This window comes from Diaphorina citri, unplaced genomic scaffold, assembly GCF_000475195.1.
Source record: "Diaphorina citri unplaced genomic scaffold, Diaci psyllid genome assembly version 1.1 scaffold4, whole genome shotgun sequence".
Lineage (NCBI taxonomy): Eukaryota > Metazoa > Arthropoda > Insecta > Hemiptera > Psyllidae > Diaphorina > Diaphorina citri.
Window position 1 is genome coordinate 645,786 of NW_007377443.1, and position 20,644 is coordinate 666,429.

The window sequence follows — 20,644 nt, forward strand, 5'->3', positions numbered from 1 at the left end:
AGAAAGAGATTGAGAGCAATCTTAGCCTTATCTCTATCGAAACACTCCAAAAACACTTGACATATCGCTCCCCATGGGCTAAAAAGAGCAGCACTAGCACCTTATTTTTCAGCAAAAATAAAACAAAATAGATTAAATAGGTAGGTAATATCTTAAAAGAAAAACTAAGAGACAACAACTAGCAGTCAAACATGAAACCACCACAGGTTATATTATAGCATCAAACATTTAAATTTAAGCAAGCAGCACAATATACCACCATATTCAAATCCCCAATGTATTCTACTTCCTATTTGTTGATGCTACTACATTGGCCATGGCCTCTGCACATATCTGATGATCAACATTAATAATAACATCAGAATACTCATCAAACTAAATATGTGTGGGAAAGCGCTGAGTGTTTCCTGATACAAACGCACTGAACGGGCCTCAAAAATTGGCATCGAACAAGAAATAATAAATGGAAAGTAAAAATGAGATAATTTTCTATAACAAGAGGGATTAGTATGTACAAACCTATCTAGCTAAAATAAACCCCTCATTAAGATAAACACGAAAACAAGGTAAAGTACAGCATTGTGTACATTTACAAATCTATTCTATTCTTTCTACCCATCATGATTTAGAACAGTATTAGCGTTATCGATACCGAGGTCTTTCAAGGCTTCGAGTATTGTTTTCTTCAGATCAAGTTCACCCTTACCCTACAAATCCTTGATCTTATCTCTTCTCTTCACTCACATGCTCTTCGCTCTGACAATACTACAACATTTCCGTCTACGCTCATATCATCGTGTAGTATTTTGAGAAAACCAGTTTTCATTCTTTCTATCATCCAATCACCTTGATCTTGTTGTGTTCAAGGTCACTCAATGTGAAGGGATGAAGGTATCTACGCTCATATCATCGTGTAGTATTTGAGAAAACCAGTTTTCATTCTTTCTATCATCCAATCACCTTGATCTTGTTGTGTTCAAGGTCACTCAATGTGAAGGGATGAAGGTCGTTGTCCCCTTTCTTTTCTCTTCATCTCCTGGTCCAATCAATGTAATCCCTTGCTATGTTGCCACGCGTACTGATAGGGCTTCTTCTTATTAACATTGTTGCGTTGAGAAGAGATGGAGGAGCTACTACTGAATATTTCTGGAGCCTGAGAAAAGGTCAATGTATTCATTATGAACTTCACACATGGAACATATGAAACCCTGATACATGAAAAGCATTATGTCTATCACATAAAGTACAATCGGGTACTGTCCCCACATACCGCACATAAAATCAATTATAATCCTGTACTAAAAGGTATCCCTCATGGAACAGAGTAGAAGCTCAACAAAATTACAAAATATAATTGCCTGTGTAGAATAATGATGAAATACACCTTGATAATAGTAGTCAGATGAGGCTAAAAACATCCCTTTGCCCCTAGCAGAGTTTACAATTCATTGTGCGACACAACCCACATAATTCCAACGTTCATCTCCTGATCCAATCAATGTAATCCCTTGCTATGTTGCCACGCGTACTGATAGGGCTTCTTCTTATTAACATTGTTGCGATGAGAAGAGATGGAGGAGCTACAACTGAATATTTCTGGAGCCTGAGAAAAGGTCAATGTATTCATTATGAACTTCACACATGGAACATATCAAACCCTGATACATGAAAAGCATTATGTCTATCACATAAACAACTTTACTAGTATATTTAGCTTTTTAGTTGAAAACTAAGTGTACAATCGGGTACTGTCCCCACATACCGCACATAAAATCAATTATAATCCTGTACTAAAAGTTATCCCTCATGGAACAGAGTAGAAGCTCAACAAAATTACAAAATATAATTGCGTGTGTAGAATAATGATGAAATACACCTTGTTAATAGTAGTCAGATGAGGCTAAAAACATCCCTTTGCCCCTAGCAGAGTTTACAATTCATTGTGCGACACAACCCACATAATTCCAACCACATCATCCTCCCAGCCAATTACTCTCGTGACATTTGACAGGCTTCCGCTGTCGACAAGAACAGTGTAGAAAGCGAGCGTGATGTCACCCCGACTCTCAGTCGACCCCATGAATTGACATGGTGTGGACGTTGCTTTACATTTGAATACCCTATGGATGTGAGTCCAGAGCCAAGTTAAACATAATATTCATGGTTCAACAAAAGATACAAGCGTGAACTTTCATTAACTTAACACGCGACCTATTCAATTTCATCATGGTTCTCTCCAAGTGGCATAACACAGGACATAGAGCTCACTCTCGGACAACATATTGCACCAGTGTCAAATGACAATATAATATAACACAATCAGAGCTTAACCACAGCACACCTGTTTATGAGCCAAGCTGTTGCAAACTCGTGTGGCTAGCTCCAACTCGAGTTTACAACTATTTTAGCAAAGATACAACACAGAACAATAAAATGGATGACCTCAAGATTAGCCAACACAAGTATTAAGAGGTACATGGTACACGTTTGTTTGCTTGACTAGGTATCTTTTTCTTCTTCTTTATCAATTTATCAATGATCGCCAACTCCATAATGAGACAAGAAGGGTACATACAATGCGGTTAAAAAGAATTATGTTTTCATGTCATCTATAAAGCCACCCTTCTTTTGTTTGTGCCTGATAGTGAGTAGTGCCAGTTGCCTGCTTTCCACCGATAACAAAGTTAAATCCCCTGATAAAAAAATTGAATACTTCCTCGCGTAAACAAAATAATTAAGAGTTAGGGAGAGAAGACGGCGTACAGGGGGGAGCACCGAGTCATGATGATTTCGTGACATGTGATGAAAATTTCTCATTTCGCAGAAAATTTCATCGTGGAAAATTGCAAATCTAATTAGCCATGGCAACGTATATGTACATTTACATACGAGCGTAAGTTTCAATACATGGGATGGGTGTACAATTGAGCAATTCAGCATGGCTAGCTATTAGGTATGTTTAGTGTTTACACATGTGGGAGGTGCTCGGTGTTGCCAAGTGATGGGTATAATATGACAAGGTGGTCCTCCCATCTTCTCTCTTCACATGGCAATCTGCAATAAATTCTTCACACTGTTGCCAATCGTACTGATTTGATAACCGAGAATTCCATGGTCTACCAGATGCAAAGTGTATGCGGACATTCAATGATTCAAAGCATTAGCTTAGCAGTGCTATCCAACAGAACTGAGGTTCAATTCCCAGGAAGAAAAATCTAGTAACGTTTCACCTTTTTCACTGGGATTTCAACAAAATTCTCATTTGTCCTCACGAGGTTACACCGAAAAAGCCAGCAGCACGTGCTATTAGCTTAGCAGTGCTATCCGACAGAACTGAGGTTCAATTCCCAGGAAGAAAAATTTAGTAACGTTTCACCTTTTTCACTGGGATTTCAACAAAATTCTCATTTGTCCTCACGAGGTTACACCGAAAAAGCCAGCAGCACGTGCCCTCCTGAGGACCACGTCAAATTTGTGTTTGTAGTCATAGCGGACCAATGTCCACACATGTGGACAACTGCCTTGTAGTAACTGGGGACCGAGCTAATTTTCACCGTTGTAGTCATAGTGGACCAATGTCCACAAATGTGGACATTTTAAGTATCATCACTAGAGTGTAGCTAGCAACTAAACGCAGCAACTTATTTCAATAAAACTTGATCTCTCCACTAGGTGACAATCTAGAGCTTCTGTTTGTTTATTTACATACCACGACATTTTTTGCTGAACTTCAGTGATCTGTTGGGGACTGATGCATTCAACGTGCTATATTCCCTCGGTAGAGAGAAAATTGAATGTAATCAAAAAGTTGAAAAGTTAGGGGAAACGGAAAAATAAAAACTTTGTCCAAAGAAGAAAAGAAATCTCCCACACAAATAGCGATATAATATCCTACTTCTATTAATACCCTGCTCCATTTTCTTTTTTCGTTATTACCCATACCCTTACACTTTTACCCTGTTTGTGTTCTATTATTACCCTGATGCTTTTTAATCATATTACCCTATTCATTATTCCTCCCACCACGTTACACTTTTACCCTGTTTGTGTTCTATTATTACCCTGATGCTTTTTAATCATATTACCCTATTCATTATTCCTCCCACCACGTGCACCACTGCACTCGGGGAATTAAGATTAGGTAAATATTAAAAATCTATTCTGAAAATTCTGTTCAATATTTACAAAATAAAAGATGTCACAAGCAGACTACAGAAATGAGAAACTCGAGAAAGGAGTTGGAGAAAAAATAAATGAAAATAATTTCAGTACTAATGATAAAACCACCTCGAGGCATAAGAAATAACGAGATTGAAGATAGATAGTAAATACAAATAAGATTACATTATCATCAGATGAATGTAGGTAGATTCTAGATCTGGAGTAACAAGGAAGATAAGAAGTAGGCGTTTTAGCACTAAGTAGTCCTCGGAAAAAAATAATGCTTCTGATAAATGAAGTCTAGATCTGGAGTAACAAGGAAGATAAGAAGTAGGCGTTTTAGCACTAAGTAGTCCTCGGAAAAAAATAATGCTTCTGATAAATGAAAATCTTGGAAAGACACTTCGATTCGAGATACATATTTTAGATCTTAATTTTACAATTCCTTAGGAAGGATAAGAAAAAGTATGCCAAATATGAGCGGACCTAAAATAAAAATAAGAAGAAAACAACACCCTTCACCTAAGCATCATAATTATGTCCTTCCTTCATTCCATTTGATTACATTTAAGTATTTGAAAATGGCAGAGTTATCATTCGAAGAAAAGTAAAAAGAGGACCAAAAACACCACCCAAGTAAGCGCAACTGATCTATTATGTCCTTCCTTCATTCCATTTGATTACATTTAAGTATTTGAAAATGGCAGAGTTATCATTCGAAGAAAAGTAAAAAGAGGACCAAGAAACCCACTCAATCCTCACATTCATGGAAATGGGAGGAAGGGAGAAACTGGGTGGCACCAATTTGAACCGACTGACCATGGAAAACAGGAAAACAGTGGCACCGGGGGGGTTAATTCTCCTCACCCATGTTCCACGTGCGCATGAAATATGCAAGAGGCAATGCTTGAAACGGAAAAAGAAAAATATTTCCGCCACAAGAGTAATGGTAATAATCTACCTATCAAGATATTTACTGCAAGTGATGCAGAAATGTGGGTAAGGAATGGTAAAGCGATAGAGCAAAGCAATAAAATAACGAGCAAATTGTGCAGAGAAATAATCACGGATATCCTAGGTATGGATTACAAACTGTAAAAAAAAGAGCTTAAAAAAATTGCCTATAGGGTAAGGTTTTATCCTGCCAGGATAAGCCTAAAAAAAAGGTCTTTCTTAAAAAAGAATTCTCTTATTCACTATGAAGTTTGGTAAGCTGACCCAAATAACTGAGTCAGCAACAAGAAATAAACAAAGAACATCAATAACAGACTGTACACGTACAGGATACCTTTTGTAGGTACGAACTAGTAAACAAAAATAACATTACTGACTTTGAAGTTTACTCCCCGGATTATTTTGTCCCTTCTACTCACTTTACGAGATTGTACAAAGTTACATACTTTGATAAACACAACAGTAAACATATGTATTTGAAAGTCTCCCTTGGGATTATTTTGTCCTGCTGACTGACTATGAGACTGTATGTTGATTACTTCAATAGATAAAAAGGAAACTAGTAAACAAACAAGCATTGCTGACTTGAAAGTTTCCGTCGAATTATCTTTTGTCTCCTGCTGACTTACTTACTCATTCTTATGGAAATTACGAACTTCTCTAGAAACTTCGAGGACGCAGCTCCGTGAAACAGATACCCTGAGCAAAAGGGGAAATGGCGATAAAGAAGAACAAAAGAGGAAGGAAGGACGAGGGTGAGAAGAAGGACGATGAGGAAGAAAGGAGAGAGATTAACAAAGGCTAAGGGATAGAGTACAGAAATAGGAGGGAGAGTAAGAGGAAAAAATAAAGAGAGCTGATGAAGTTGTTTGCATAGAAAATATCAATTTTCACAAACTGTCTCCACCATGTCAGTTTCAGTTCCAGATTAGCTTCCATGAGCTGATGAAGTTGTTTGCATAGAAAATATCAATTTTCACAAACTGTCTCCACCATGTCAGTTTCAGTTCCAGATTAGCTTCCATTTCTATGGCCTTTATCATGTCTTCTGCCACTCACCCTTCCCTCTCATTACCGCGTCAAGTACAAATAGAATAACTTTCCTGTCATATGTACGGATCTCATGTTGTAAAACTTACCTCCTTGTAGCACTCATCATTAGAAATAAGCAATTTTAAATTGAACTGTTGAACATACCTGTAACAAAGGAAACAAAGATACAAGTGTTAGTATTAAACAATAAAAGAACAATATTAGTACCCATCAAATTAATTGTATTTTCTATTGAAGGATTTTTTTGCAGACCGGAAAAACCCAACGAAATTTTTTCTCTCCGAATCCATGTGCTAGCAAAAACCAAGGAAGACGCACATCTGAAGAATTCATTGTCATAAAAATGGAAACGTGGTGTCGCAGAAAAACTTGCCAAAGTCAGCATGAGTCATAAAATTTAATAAGATACGAAGTAAAAGAAACAAAGATGGAAACGTGGTGTCGCAGAAAAACTTGCCAAAGTCAGCATGAGTCATAAAATTTAATAAGATACGAAGTAAAAGAAACAAAGTGGACAAGAAAAACAAAATAATAAAAAACCATACACAATATTCATGATAATAAAAACTGTGCAATGTGCACTATAATGCATACTGCATAGTTTCGAGTCGTGAGAAGAAAATCTTCCCCAGTGTGTGAGTGTGACAATATCGAAGTATTAGCAATTAGCATAGCGCTTTCTCGAGAAGACGAGGGAAATTTTGAGGGAGAGAATGAATTCCTATTATGAGCTTGGAACTACTGGTAACCAAAACCAAACCAAGTTAGTACTGAAAATGCCAGAGGAAACACTTCCCATATTCAGAGACCATCTCCTATCCTATTGTTTTGAAGCTGAAAGAAAATCAAGGACGAACCAAGTCAGGAAGAGAATCCTCAATTTCTCCCTCTCTCCTCACATTAATATACTGATAAATCCTCAGGAGTAAACAATGGAACAAATTTTCCATTTTCTACACGATGAAACAAGAATGTAGTTCGGTTGTATGCAGGCCAATGCACAATTCTTACAGTAGAATTCAGGTTATTTACTACTACTACTACATATGTATGTATGGGTAACAGGGTACAATATAAATGGTAAGTACATACATTAATATAACTGGCAAGTACATATATACTTTTTGACTCAGGGGACCCTTAAACGGATCTACCAATTTCTCGGTTTTAAAATTTGGTCTGATTTCAATACAATACATGCTGGTAGTAAAGTAAAAAAATCTGGTGTGAACATCACACGACTTTCTATTACATTTGCAGAATACGTAAGTAATTGAAAAGAAATAGAAAGTAAAAAAAAATGTAATAAAAGGGAAATTTGTTGACACAGGGGAGTATCGAACCCGCAACTTCTCAACTGTGAAAGAAAGCAGAGGAAAGACAAAGGAAAGAAATGGCGAAAAATGTGCACAAATAGAGAGAAAAGAAAAAAGTTTTTTTAAAAAAATGCTGATTATGATAATAGGAAAGGAGAAAAGAATGAGAAAGAGAAAGGCGGGGTAGGAGCCAGGTTGGCGTGTTTGACCCCCCTTCCTTCCCTCTCTGGTGTTGCAGTTAAATGCTGATCGATTCCAACAGTATTTTCACAGCAAAAGAAAGAGTGTAAAAAAGTGGGAAAACAGGAACACAAACAAAATTGCGAGGGATATTTATCTTCGAGCTATCCATTAATGTTCAGAATTTATGAGCATAGAAGGGTATTGGAAACAAGTTCGCAAAGAGATTGATGTATTGAAAGAGTAGAACTAAGGAATGGAGAAATGATTTTGAAGTGAGGCATTCTGTTGGACTCATAAAAAGGGCGAGGGACAGAGCTGAAGAGAAGGAGTGGGACAGAAGGGGAAGGAGATTAAGATTATAGGCCGATTCCTTTCTCTGAAACATACACGATGATACAAGTCCTGTAAACTTACTCCATCTCCCAGAAAAAATGAAAAGTGACTCAAATTGAGTCCCCAGGATGGGAAATTTTCAAAGCACTACCCCTAATAATGCCAGGGACATTTCCGAGGAAAAAGATGAGAAAATCGATTCTCCCTAGGGAACAAAATGAAATATTGAGGTGTACGTAACTACCTATATTTTTATAGAAAGTATTCTTTTATTTACTCATTTTTATTTACTCGAAATTTTACAGAGAACAGATAGAAGGAACTTGCTCAACAACATCTTGACGTCTATCGTAGAGTTTTCATCATTGGATTGTGAAGTGGGAAATTTCAAATTGGCTCATTAGATTTACTTAGTTAAGAACTTTACTGTACATGCGTCATAAAGTCACTAATAAATACGGTTAAAATTACTCATAATACGTCATAAAATTGTTAGCTGTTTACAACTATGATCAAAATAAATAAATGCAAATGATGATAATTAAATAAATGGGATGATTAATAAGCAGCAAGAAAATGACCGAGTACCTAACTGATGTTTCATATATAGAAACTAATAGGACGAGAAATGGAGATTACCTATCTCCGGTTCTAAAGAATTTCTTTAATAGGTTCATTTTCATGTGGATAAGTACTTGGAAAATTAAATAAATGGGATGATTAATAAGCAGCAAGAAAATGACCGAGTACCTAACTGATGTTTCATATATAGAACCTAATAGGACGAGAAATGGAGATTACCTATCTCCGGTTCTAAAGAATTTCTTTAATAGGTTCATTTTCATGTGGATAAGTACTTGGAAATCCATATTGTTCAACTATAACAAGTGTAACATGTATAGCGTATATACCTATATGTATAAACATACGAGTAACTTTAGCATAACTCTCCATTAGTACAATGTTTATATTGTAAATTTTAATGTTTCCAAGTAATTTTCCATTGTACTCAACTTTTCTCAGAACCTCTCTTATTACCAGCCTAGGGAAAATCTCTGTATTATGCATACAGTGTTTTCACAAATAAAGAAAATAATCTAGGTAAGGATAGCTTCAACTTTACCAACAGAGCTACCTCAAGGGAACAAAAACGCCATTTTTCCTAGACCTAGAATGAATTCCAATGTGTCAGAAAAGACTTCTAGTTTTCAAATCTGTAAAAAATTCTGAGAAAAATGAAAGAAAAAATCTTGGTCCTCAGAGACTACAAAACATGTGTCCACTTATGTGGACATTGGTCCTCTATTCATACAAAGGTGAAATTGAGCTTGGTCCTTTGTTACTACAAAGCGGTTGTCCACGCATGTGGACATTGGTCCTCAGGAGGCTAGACCTAGAATGTAAAACTTGTGGGAAATGTCAGAACCATGTGCTACTCAGGTACAACGAATCCTAAACACGTCAGGATATTGAAAATAGAAAGTATTCTTTTATTTACTCATTCGATTTATCCCAATTTTACAGAGAACAGATAGAAGGAACTTGCTCAACAACATCTTGACGTCTATCGTAGAGTTTTCATCATTGGATTGTGAAGTGGGAAATTTCAAATTGGCTCATTAGATTTACTTAGTTAAGAACTTTACTGTACATGCGTCATAAAGTCACTAATAAATACGGTTAAAATTACTCATAATACGTCATAAAATTGTTAGCTGTTTACAACTATGATCAAAATAAATAAATGCAAATGATGATAATTAAATAAATGGGATGATTAATAAGCAGCAAGAAAATGACCGAGTACCTAACTGATGTTTCATATATAGAAACTAATAGGACGAGAAATGGAGATTACCTATCTCCGGTTCTAAAGAATTTCTTTAATAGGTTCATTTTCATGTGGATAAGTACTTGGAAATCCATATTGTTCAACTATAACAAGTGTAACATGTATAGCGTATATACCTATATGTATAAACATACGAGTAACTTTAGCATAACTCTCCATTAGTACAATGTTTATATTGTAAATTTTAATGTTTCCAAGTAATTTTCCATTGTACTCAACTTTTCTCAGAACCTCTCTTATTACCAGCCTAGGGAAAATCTCTGTATTATGCATACAGTGTTTTCACAAATAAAGAAAATAATCTAGGTAAGGATAGCTTCAACTTTACCAACAGAGCTACCTCAAGGGAACAAAAACGCCATTTTTCCTAGACCTAGAATGTAAAACTTGTGGGAAATGTCAGAACCATGTGCTACTCAGGTACAACGAATCCTAAACACGTCAGGATATTGAAAGCCAACAATGTTATGTCTGTAAACGTTTCCTGGCCAATTTTCAACTTGGGAAACATTAAAATTCAAAGATTATAATGGAAAAAATTACATTTACCGGTCTCCGTCGTAATTTTCCGTTGAACGTAGAATCTCTTATCATCTTGGAAATCGTCATAATTATCGTGTTACCCATGAAATGGAAACCTTATCACGTGCCGCCAGTGCTGATAACAGCACTGATTATTGTACGGTTGAGGTTCTCAATACGAGAAAAACACTCCAATAGAATCATTATTTCAATGAGGTAGGTATTTCGGCGTTGCGTTATGTAATATTACCTATTAACAGTCGTTTAAAAATAAGTAATTGTGAGGGAAAAAGTCATTGCTTTTCCAATGACAAGTGGAAGTTTCAAAGATGAAAATCCAATATTAAAGAATAAGAGACCCAAAATCTAAGACTGGTACCGAAGAAGTACCATTAGACTCAAAAATATAGAAAAAAAAAACCTCCAGAACTTTTATTCGCAATTAGGAAAAGAGGACAAGTTGAACTCGAAGCCACGTTGTTACATCATGAAAGAAAAACCATAAACAACATCCCAAGTTGAAGCTTGAAGCAACATCCATTCACTTAATTTACAAATGAATGAATGAAGAAATCTGAAGAGCTACAACTAGGTATCCAAAGAAACATTTGGGTGTAGAAAAAAGAACAAGTTCAAGAAACCAGCAAAATTAACCAAGAAAAAAACATCACGTGAGACAAATTCGATTTAGAGATAGATGGGAAAACGAGTTGAATTTTGCTTGAGAAATTCAAAACTTGGCGTACGCACAGACTGCAGTGGAGCGCCCAATGTTACCTTCTAACTGAATTTTAATTCGTTATCAGAACCGGTTAGCAAAGTGGATGATAATGATGATGCCATGTCGAGGATATTGGCAAGAAGGTGGACTGGGTTGGGCCACAGATACAGAGGCATTAAAATGCAAATCACAACAAACAACGTGGAAGTAATGCTATAATGTAAAGTGGATCAAAATAATAGCTGGTAAATATGCTATAAATAACAGTGATTGTCAACGAAGCAACAACAATAATGGAATCTCCTTTGGAAGATGACCAAGAGGCGAGGGTAACGCCTGACGCAGTTCTTATTGCCAAACTCTATAGATTTTAGTTGGGCACTATTGAGAGGTGTTCATTTAATTACATGATTGCAGGTAAATTACTTGCTTCAGTAAATTTGAGAAAGAAACCGAAGTCGCTGGGTACCTATCATCCATTTCCTATTTGAAGAATTGCCTTTCATCTCTCTTCTTCACAATTTTTGCTTGTTTACTCTGCGTAAAATAAATACCTATGATAATTATGAATTTAAATTGTACCTAGCTTGAGGGAAACCAACTTTTTAAGGGGGGAAACCCCTCCCTCTAAAGGATTCTGATTGTTCAGCATAACAGAAAGGTCAAAGATGTTTAAGATGGCATGAATCGTGCTCGTTTCGAACAAGGATAGGATTAAGATCTAGGTAAAGGTAGGATTATGGTATACTTTGCGTTAGTACTGACTCAGCCTGGTGTACAATGTAGGACAAATTCATGTCTGCAGGACATACATAGACAACACACGAGGCTAAGCGCAATACTAATAATGATACTAATGGTCATGATGATGGTTAGTCACGCTCATATTGTTGACATTAATTAGGTTTATTACAATTGATTGGTTGCCATGGTAACTCACCTCAGGGATGACAAGAACACGTGGGTTGAGTTGTGCAAGCAGGGGTGGTTGTGCAAGTCGCTTGGCGGTGGTTGTAGCGGTTTTGGGTATAGGAGCGGCCGCCCCTGTAGTTGCTGGCTTCTCATGCTTCTCCTTCTCAGGCGGAGGTGTCTGGGGAGGAGGGGTGGTGGAAGGTCGCTTCTTGAAGATATTCAACCAGCCCAGCCGCTTAGCAATCCCTCCTGAAGAGCCATCAGACTCCGTGTTGGAATTACGCCGGGCTAATGTTTTAGCCTTGGAAAGTTTGGTGTGAGGGGTGACGGTCATTGTGTGCCGGTTCGAGTCCCTTCTTTGCAGAATTATCTCGTCCACATCATCTTCCATATCAACGCACAGGGACTTGAGCTGTTTCTTCAACACCATTTCCTCGGCTGCTACACCCAGTTTCTTGAGTTGCGACTCTACCATGGTAAGTTCATTCAGATTACTTTCTATACGAGGAGCATCAGGAGGCAGAAGATGTTCGCTGCTACCTTCCTCGCTATTCTCTCTACCCGGAGAAGGTTCCTTCTCTTCCTCCACGGTAGGAATATCGACATGTGGGGTTATTTTAAATCTCGTTGTTTTCACCACTTTGGTTACGGTTGGATCAGGTGGTTTACTAGTATCTTTCAAAATTTTTGGAGAGGACTGCTTTGCTTTGTTTGTTGATACTTCTACAGATTTGTTTACTTTTGGTTTTGGCAATTCAATGTCCAATGGTTTCAATGGTTGGGTTTTCATTTTAGTTTCCCAAATATCGTCCCATGTGGTTGTTTTATATGTTGCCTCAATGATGGGCTTAATTTCGTTTTCATTCCAAGGGACTTTGTCAGGTACCAAATCTTTCTTCTTGATGCTTCCTGATTTAAAGTTGAATATATCACAATCTTTGTTTACAATAGCGGCAGGGGATGGGGCACAACTGCTTGTAGTGCTGGTTGGCTCTTTCTTTTTTTCATCGCCAACCTCAACAGTTTTATGACCAATATCACATTCTGGTTCAGATTTCTGATCAGATTCCGAGCCTGATTCAATATGTTTTTGATCAGATTTATCCGATCCCTCACATTCCGCTTTGTTCTGTGCTTGACCAACATTCGATTCATTTGTTGATTGATTTGTACTTGTAACAAGGATGGGCACATCACTCTCTGGCAACTCACTTACCATTGTTGGTAATGTATCTGGGCCATCTTGATTAACATCATTGGTAACGTCAGTGAAATTTGTACTATTGATTACATCATGGTTAGAACTGCTATCGACTGTATTGTCAACTTCAGTTTTGCTACCTTCCTTCTTAACATCAGCATCAGCAAGCTCGTCATTTCCGCTTTCCAATTCTTTTATCTTACTATCTTTATCCCCAATTTCAATTTTATTAGTTTCTTGTTCATTTTTTACTTCACACTTATCTTCATTATCATTTGGATTTATCACATTTTTGTCATCACCAACATTGGCTATCACATTATTGCTTTGTTCATCAATTGATTTCGTTGTTTGATCTAAGGCACTCTGGTCATTTTTGTACACCCCTCCCATTTGTATTTCTTCTTCCTTTTTATCTTCACACTGCTTAGCATCTTCCTTATTGGAGTTATCACTCTCCATTTCACTGGTTTTTACTAACATTGTTGAATGCTCATTGATTACATGTCCATTGGGCCCATTTCCATTTTGTTTGTGGAAACTCTCATGAGCTCCACCCAGTTGTTCTTGAGTTGCTGTTTCCATCATAACATTGAGTTTTTTCTTCAATTTATGTGTTAACAACTAAAATATTAGTTATTAATAAATTTAACACTTTTTTTTAGTTAGAATTTAATACTTTATTGCTCCGAGGTTAATTTTGATTTGATTTTACGAGAAGACTGTTTTATATTTGCTGACTTGTTTTATTTTTGTTTACCAAATGTTGTGTTAGCAAACAGTTAATTATTTTCTTGTTCAACAACTACCAATAAGCAAATAAATGGCGAACTAAGAATGTAGAGAACATTCAACCTGCAGTACGGAACAAATATGTTGTAGTTCAAATAGGTCAAGAACGATATTTGTGAAAAAGTTAATATAGTTAATTTCCTATTGGAGGATGTCAGGAATAAAAAACCATAAACATGTTACCACGGTGTAAAACCGAGTCCGCGCTACCCAATGTATTGCTTGTATTAACCATTCAGAAAATCAAGTAATATTCAACTGCCCTGGCATTATAGCACAGGCAACTTCTGCACACTTCAGCACAGCAACAGCAACTTGTGGCAAAGTTGCTTTATACAGTAACTAGGAAATGAACGTTTCTGAAACTCTAATCCCACTGATGAATCTTCCAGATTACGTGAACGAAGAAAATTTTCGAGTGTTCTTTTATAATATGAAACTTTTGTTATTCGAACAGAGCTTTATGCCTACTTGAAAGTGTAAAATATCTTCCCGAGTCAGCGTTTTTTATTCACGTGATGCGACGAATGTTAGCAAAAAAAGAATATTGATTCCCATTATTTCATTACTCGAGGAAACTTTTAGGGGTCGGAACTCGCCAGAGTGTAATGTATTCAGATTTATGAAAGTTTGGAATGTTTTGTTAGGTTTTACACGTTCTTCTTTATTCTCGTAGGACGAGAGTTTATTCACTGTCTTCTATGCCTAGGAAAACTCCTGCATGGAACTTATTTTATCCAAATTTAGCAGAAAACTGTTAAGTTTACACGTTTACACTTGCATATATTACACTAAGTTACAAAATATACACCACTTTACCTTGACCTTTATATCTTGTAATTAGTTAAGAATTAGTTAAACCAAGTCAGCGTATACCACTTGAATGTGTTATCGATCACAATCACTGCCCGATATATTATCGAGATATTATAGCAGAGTAATAAGGAATTGGAGTTAGGAACAAGTTAGTAAGGTTGTTCTTTATGACAACTTGAAAGTAGGTTTCTTCAAGTGTGAACTTACTGTGACTTTTAAATTTTAAATCCAAGTTAAACTTGTTATTATAAAAATTCATAAATCCTTAAAATATCAATCTAAATAAACACAAAGTTATGACACCATGTTAGCAAAATTATCACAATTTTTATATTAGTTGTTTCACTTTAATTTTAGTGGGAAAAAATATTTTTATTTTTGAAAAACCTCAAATGTTGCACATTATTACAGTATACGTCCCGGAGTTGCCAAAGGCTATCAATTTGATTGAAAACCTTCCAAACAACAGAACTTATCAAAAAACGGTTGAGTTACAGATTAGAATTCCCGAACTTTGGAACGCCTGCGATTAACTACCGAGAACTTACTAGATCTGTTCACTTTCGCAATCACTTGAAAACTAAACGACTATCAACACTTGAACCATTTTCCACATTAGGAGAGTTAAATATGTACTATTTTTCTTGTCTCATAAAAAAAAAAGTTACAAAAATCTCTCATATAGGAAAAAAAACTCGCAGCACAAAACACAGAGCTATGAGTGTGAGGTTCTCAACTCAAAACAAACTAAATTGTTATGAAGGAGAACTCGGAACACTGGTGAACATTGAGCATTAGGAAAGTGAAGTTGAAGGCAAGGCAAGCGAGGTAATAGTGGCGATACAGGGGAACAGCTGAGAGCACAAGTTACAATTGATGCTCACTAGAGAGCAGCACTTGATATATGCTTCTAACCTGAGAACACGAGTCTTCAGTCCCATATGCCCGCAAAATGTAGCAGAAGAAAAGATCTGTGACCAACTACCACCCAAGAGTTCAGAAGGCAATCAACCAAGTCAGCGTATACCACTTGAATGTGTTATCGATCACAATCACTGCCCGATATATTATCGAGATATTATAGCAGAGTAATAAGGAATTGGAGTTAGGAACAAGTTAGTAAGGTTGTTCTTTATGACAACTTGAAAGTAGGTTTCTTCAAGTGTGAACTTACTGTGACTTTTAAATTTTAAATCCAAGTTAAACTTGTTATTATAAAAATTCATAAATCCTTAAAATATCAATCTAAATAAACACAAAGTTATGACACCATGTTAGCAAAATTATCACAATTTTTATATTAGTTGTTTCACTTTAATTTTAGTGGGAAAAAATATTTTTATTTTTGAAAAACCTCAAATGTTGCACATTATTACAGTATACGTCCCGGAGTTGCCAAAGGCTATCAATTTGATTGAAAACCTTCCAAACAACAGAACTTATCAAAAAACGGTTGAGTTACAGATTAGAATTCCCGAACTTTGGAACGCCTGCGATTAACTACCGAGAACTTACTAGATCTGTTCACTTTCGCAATCACTTGAAAACTAAACGGCTATCAACACTTGAACTATTTTCCACATTAGGAGAGTTAAATATGTACTATTTTTCTTGTCTCAGATAAAAAAAAAGTTACAAAAATCTCTCATATAGGAAAAAAACTCGCAGCACAAAACACACAGAGCTATGAGTGTGAGGTTCTCAACTCAAAACAAACTAAATTGTTATGAAGGAGAACTCGGAACACTGGTGAACATTGAGCATTAGGAAAGTGAAGGCAAGGCAAGCGAGGTAATAGTGGCGATACAGGGGAACAGCTGAGAGCAGAAGTTACAATTGATGCTCACTAGAGAGCAGCACTTGATATATGCTTCTAACCTGAGCACACGAGTCTTCAGTCCCATATGCCCGCAAAATGTAGCAGAAGAAAAGATCTGTGACCAACTACCACCCAAGAGTTCAGAAGGCAATCAAAATGTCTTTCTTATAAAAAATTCTGGAATAAGTTGTCATGAATGAAGCAAAACACCAACTCCTAATAAGCGAAACAACAAATCTACGGGATAACATCGTTTGATTCTGGAATAAGTTGTCATGAATGAAGCAAAACACCAACTCCTAATAAGCGAAACAACAAATCTACGGGATAACATCGTTTGCTGAAGGGCAAACCTCATTGGAGCTTTTATCATAGCAGTCGTTTACACTCACACTGATTTTGGAGAAAGGAAAAATACTCCATCCGCTGTATGCGAAAATCACAACTTGTAGGATAACTGATAATGTAATAAGTAATAGAGCTAAGTACGAACCGTGAGGAATTGAACCAAGGATTAGCTAGTTAGTTCATTATACAATATTCTCACAAAGGTATATGGATAGTATCGCTAACTATTCAAAGCATACGGAACGAAATCCAACTGATCTGTGGTCACTGTTGAATACGTATACGTATGATCATCACTAATGGTAAGTGTGTTACTTGAGTAGTAAGTAGGCCTCGGAGCCAATCTTCCAACATCCTACCAATAGATCCTATCAGAAGTAGTGATTGATTAGAAGCACTATTTTGATAATTTTTAGTGAAAAATTGGGATTTTTCTAAAACACTACTGACCAAGTCAGTAAACAAAATCCGGCAAAATAAAATGAGGTGTTTGATAATGGCTGACTACTTGAAAACTACTAATCAGAAATTAATGAAATTACATTCATTAGAAAGAGGAAAAATTAAGCTTCATTCCTGGAAAATTTGGTTTTTCTATGTGCAGTAGGAGCGGAGCTATGGGGACATTCCGCGAACTTTATTGTCGGACCTCGTACATACATAGATTTACTGGTGAACAAAGCAGGAAAGCAGAATTTCACTGTCAATAAAATCGAACTTCTTCATCTCATATCCACAAGGCATATCGTAAAAGCAATAGAAACTGCATGGATATACGTACAAACGTACATAGCTTTCTGTGTTATCACTTCATTAGAAATGTGTGCACTTCATTAGGGCTATCTAACAATTCCATCATATTGAAGGCGTGAAGATAAAAAATGATTCTACTCGTATGCAACAGCACGTAGCGTACCAAGTCATGAGACGATATACTTGCGTTCAGGCCCGTTTACACTTGCATATATTACACTAAGTTACAAAATATACACCACTTTACCTTGACCTTTATATCTTGTAATTAGTTAAGAATTAGTTCCTTCCTTGATGGAAAAATATTAAATTTATTGTTCCCAATAAAACTATAAATTATGTTCTAATAGTCTGGAATAATGAACAAACTGCTTAGATATTGAACATACGGATTCCGCAGGGGGAAACAAGTTAGTGATGTTATTCCAATACCGAGAAGTTTGCTTAAATCGACATGATCATTTGTTTGAAACAATACAAATCTACTGAAAGATGGCAAAATAGCAAGATTTATAACTGCTTAGATATTGAACATACGGATTCCGCAGGGGGAAACAAGTGATGTTATCCCAATACCGAGAAGTTTGCTTAAATCGACATGATCATTTGTTTGAAACAATACAAATCTACTGAAAGATGGCAAAATAGCAAGATTTACAATTATAAATACGGAATAAACCTGAGAATTTGAACTCAATATATGAAAAGAACAATAGGCACATTAATGTAGTGACTAGCAACAGTAAGTAATAACTTACCAACAGGCATTCTATCTACGGATATATTAAGAAATGAGTAAGATATAAAAAATCCAAAAAAGTAACATGCAACCTAGTTTTTGCCTAAGAACTAATGAAACAACAATAAGGAATAAGAAGTGAAGGTAAAAAGATATATTAAGAAATGAGTAAGCTATAAAAAATCCAAAAAAGTAACATGCAACCTAGTTTTTGCCTAAGAACTAATGAAACAACAATAAGGAATAAGAAGTGAAGGTAAAAATTTGTTCGTTCAGTAAGGAAATTTAAAATATGTAACCGTAGGATTAGAAAAAGGGTAGAGGGGAAAACATACATAGAGAACAGGATACAGTAAAGAACGACATATTATTATTTGGAGACATATAGGAAAGACATTACAAAGGATTCAATGAAGAGGAGGGCTGATCTAGTGGGGGCAGTGGAAAATAGTCTAGAGGAAATACGTCATGCACCTAAATGTATATGATACAAATGATAGATATAATACATATTCGTATATTAACGACATTATGTCCTTCCCCAACACCCAAGCCTGCAGTAATAGCTGTAAACTAGTGTGATATTTAATTCTAGTCGAGAATTTGTTCCAATTATTCTCGAACGAGTACGGCACAATTATAATTTGATTTACCTTGAACTTTTGGCTAGTTTGAATGCAAATTGAATGATAGATATAATACATATTCGTATATTAACGACATTATGTCCTTCCCCAACACCCAAGCCTGCAGTAATTGCTGTAAACTAGTGTGATATTTAATTCTAGATGAGAATTTGTTCCAATTATTCTCGAACGAGTACGGCACAATTATAATTTGATTTACCTTGAACTTTTGGCTAGTTTGAATGCAAATTGTTCACAATGCTTCATAGATTGTTTTAATTTATGCTAGAAGACGATATTCTCACGTGACATACATACCTGCAACATAGAGAGGAAATATAACATTACTTAGTAAGAAACAATGCAAATAATTGGCATGGTTATGATCCGCATAAATGATATGCGTCCCTGTTTCCTTATTATGGCGAGAATTATAAGAATTAAAAATTCAAACTGAATCAGACTTGAAATTCTTGGCATTCTTCAACCTTTTTGATTGTTTTAAAGTTTAAGCGAATAATTATTTATTGCCCGTGTTCTATTCCTAACAAAGGCTAGGAGCACATGGTCAGTATTATTATTCTATTGTTTACATTCTTATTGTTACCGTTTGCCATCTAGATTTAGAGAGTGTCACTGACTTCATCCTTCCTGCAGGTGCTTATAATATTGGCAGTTGCCTGACACAGATACAATCATGTCAGGAGAGAATTTTGGAATAATTATTTATTGCCCGTGTTCTATTCCTAACAAAGCCTAGGAGCACACGTTCAGTATTATTATTCTATTGTTTACATTCTTATTGTTACCATTTGCCATCTAGATTTAGAGTGTCACTGACTTCATCCTTCCTGCAGGTGCTTATAATATTGGCAGTTGCCTGACACAGATACAATCATGTCAGGAGAGAATTTTTCATCGCTAATTGAATTTCCTCCCCTGATCTGCACGAGGAAGTGAGTGCACTAAGGAAATTTCCAACACACACGTCGAAACCTTACAAGGTTTTCGGAGAATTTTTCATGTCCCGCGGAAAATTACATAAAGCCTCCGATTTTTATCTGTCAAGATAAAAATAGATATGAGGTTAATGTAGTGGCTGTGGGGGTAAGGGTGAGGAGACTTGAGGAGTATCTGAAAGGGGTACATAACACCCTATGTCTATCTGGACAAACCCCACTGTCACAATTTTCTGTAGAAGGACCTTAAGCCTCACGACAAGAACACTTAGAATTTTATTTTGCTAAAAATATTTTGAATTCTCAGTAACTTTTACTTGCATTGCTTGAAGATGATACTCAACTTTGAAACATAACACCCGTATTTATGAACAAATATAAGGATGTCCTTTGCAGTTGAGCAAGTGCTGAGCACAGGATTGCAATAATTCGGTATTTATAAACCCCACCTCTATAGCTAAGGGCCAGTCTACTATACACACTGAAGCACAATTCTCACGGGAACCCGAGTATGGTATTGAACCAGCCGCATCTTAACAACAGGTCCTGCCTTCGAGTTGACTTTATTTAGACCGAACCACTTT

General features: G+C 36.2%; 1 protein-coding gene and 1 long non-coding RNA gene across 2 annotated transcripts in view; both read right to left on the reverse strand.

The window, feature by feature from the left end:
• The window catches only part of LOC103522428 (serine/threonine-protein kinase par-1), a 127,216-nt gene extending 111,669 nt beyond the window's left edge, over positions 1 to 15,547 (reverse strand). Inside the window, exon 1 of the mRNA XM_026829995.1 lies at positions 12,036 to 15,547. Within this exon, the coding sequence (XP_026685796.1) occupies positions 12,036 to 13,796 (1,761 nt within the window). The 5' untranslated portion in view covers positions 13,797 to 15,547. The remainder of the gene's footprint in view (positions 1 to 12,035) is intronic.
• A 3,670-nt stretch (positions 15,548 to 19,217) lies between these two features.
• LOC113472382 overlaps positions 19,218 to 20,644 on the reverse strand; it is a 29,566-nt gene continuing 28,139 nt past the window's right edge. The window contains exon 3 of the long non-coding RNA XR_003394719.1: positions 19,218 to 19,419. This is a non-coding gene — a long non-coding RNA (uncharacterized LOC113472382). The remainder of the gene's footprint in view (positions 19,420 to 20,644) is intronic.